Below are 2541 nucleotides of genomic sequence, written 5' to 3' on the forward strand. Positions count from 1 at the left end.
CAAACCTTCACATGTGTTGTAAAACTATTCTTTTACTTTTTATGATTCAAACAGTTTGTCAAGATCTAGACATATCTTTTTATTCTTTCCATGCACTTTCGTACCCATGTTACAAGATCATTTTTATACTTGCAAAGCTAATGGGCCGAGTTTCACACTTTGTCCATGTTTGACATTCCTGTATTAGAGGCTAGAGCTCACGGTGGTGTACGCACAATTGTAGCGCCAGACTCTCTGACTATAGTGAATTCTGAAGTTATAATTTTCAAATGCCTGAACGTGTTTCTTCTTTAAAAAATAAAATATATATTTCAAGACAGCAGAGGAATTTCTGCATTTAACTGGACGCCCCTGCTTTAACTAATGCAAAGATGCAGTCTTTCATTATCTCAGTGGATTTTTTGGCCCATATAATGCAAATGCCCAACAAGGCTAAGGAGCAAGAACACGCTATGTTTAAATTTGACTGTGAGAGCCGAAATAGCCTCAGCATCTAGTTCACAAATGTTTCCAAAAGTTAGAACAGTGGTACTGGCTCTCGAGGCAAAGTGGAATAGAGATTAAAGCATTTGCTTATCTGCTGCAGAAATTTCCACTGGCCTATTTGCATCCACTGACTTTAAACCAAACAAGTGATGATGCACGTTTGAGTACAGTATGAACAGAAACCTGTAGCTATTTGCTGTCTGTCTGTTTGCTCGTTTGCGTCACTCCCCAACTTCCTCTTTGTCGTGTGGTTGCAGCAGAATTATGATGTGACGTTCGTCTCTGCGGATATATAAGGCAACGCTGCGCGGGCTCATCAAACAGACGCAGTTAGAGATCTCGTAACGCTCTAAGAGCCCAACATTTAGTCATACATGTACAAAGCACTGTTGCCATGCCCGGTCTAGTCACATCTCCAACAAGGGAGCTTCAACACATCAACATGGACACTGACAACAAGAAGACAGAGAAATACAGGTAAAATTTATTCTGGACAATCAATATCATCACATCTTGTCTTGTTTTTGTTTGAATATAAGTAAAATAACTTTTGTTCGTTTCTGTTTGATTAACCAGAGGGGGAAACCTGAAGTATCGGCTGCAGTGTAAATCATCCCAAGCCACAAAAACTGAGGGGTAAGTGAGAAAAAACTCCACTACAACCTAAAAGCAAACCCTGCTCATATATTATGCTTCATGTATGGATAACTGTGCTAACTTTATTCTCCTCGTTTACAGGCTTTGTTTTGAAGATATGTCCCAGTGGTCACAATCACTTGAGAGGCTTCTTTCATCCAAATGTAAGTTAATCAATACACTGTCTCAGACTCATGTCTTAGTCACTAAATGTCGAAAACAATGGCTAACTGCAGATCTTTTCTTTTCTTTACCATCTTTAGATGGAATGAAGATATTCCAGGCATTCCTGAAGTCCGAGTTCAGTGATGAAAACATTGAGTTTTGGGTGGTGTGTGAGGAGTTTAAGAAGATAAGAAATTCCTTCAGGATGTCATCCAGGGCGAAAAAGATCTTCAAACGCTACATTCAAGCCGAGTCTCCCAGAGAGGTATGCAGCTCTTGATAATCCAGACAGATTTATGGCACTTTACAGAACAAGGAGCGCTGGCTGCTTTAGTTTTTCTTTATTGGTCCTCATTATTTTTCCTCTGCTTCCAGATCAACATTGATCAAAAGACGAGGGAAAGGATCCAGCACAACATAGAGACGCCTTCTGCAGTGTGTTTTGATGATGCTCAAAAGATCGTCTACGGGTTAATGGAGAGGGACTCTTACCCACGTTTCCTCAAGTCTGACATTTACAGGACTTTAATGGACTCCACGTCACAATCAGTGAACATGTAAAAAGAAGTGACGCCTGAGACTTTGCGTCTGTAAAAGCTGGACTTTGACGCTACGCCCAGTACTGGACTACCTGAGAGGAGCTGTGACGTCTGCCTGTTTGTCCTGAGACTGGTGGTGATGGACACCAAAACTAAACCCAGTTCATTTCCATTACATTCATACTTTTCTAAAGAGTTGGAAAATAAATTGGGACTGGCTAAGACCTCGTCTGAACTTGTTAAAAAGACTTAGCCGGCACTTCAGTGAAATTCTGTGAGAAGAGTTTGCTAAGAAGAAGACAGTGTGCTTGGAAATGCTGTGTACAGGTCACGACTGCTTTCCCAAAACGCCACAGTTCTCTAAAGAGAATGCTGGGGACTTTCTGAGTGAGGCACCAGGAAGCATGTGTGGTCAACACCATCCACACAAAATGAAACTGCACAATCCGATATCTGCACATGCACATCATCTGAAGTTTATTGTTATTTCACTAAAGCAATAAAAAAGTAGATGTATCTAGATGTGGATATTATGCACAGCCTTGTGAATTTAACATTTTTTACATAGTGACATCAGTGCTGACACAGTAAGCCGATACATTGTAATTATAGTAATCTATTATAAGCTATATGTTAAAACATGTATTCCAGTTTGCGAATGTGAATAATAATAAATGGATTTGTGACAAATAATAAAAACAATCTGTTTGAAATG

General features: G+C 39.8%; 1 protein-coding gene across 1 annotated transcript; it reads left to right on the forward strand.

The window, feature by feature from the left end:
• The first annotated feature begins 784 nt into the window (after nucleotides 1–784).
• LOC100704546 (regulator of G-protein signaling 13) lies at nucleotides 785–2541 on the forward strand. The gene is made up of 5 exons (XM_003453365.5): nucleotides 785–963; nucleotides 1063–1122; nucleotides 1225–1286; nucleotides 1386–1552; nucleotides 1663–2541. The coding sequence occupies exons 1-5, from the start codon at nucleotides 881–883 to the stop codon at nucleotides 1846–1848; spliced, it is 558 nt and encodes a 185-aa protein (XP_003453413.1). The 5' UTR covers nucleotides 785–880; the 3' UTR covers nucleotides 1849–2541.

The sequence above is a fragment of the Oreochromis niloticus genome, linkage group LG18, assembly GCF_001858045.2.
Source record: "Oreochromis niloticus isolate F11D_XX linkage group LG18, O_niloticus_UMD_NMBU, whole genome shotgun sequence".
Taxonomy (NCBI): domain Eukaryota; kingdom Metazoa; phylum Chordata; class Actinopteri; order Cichliformes; family Cichlidae; genus Oreochromis; species Oreochromis niloticus.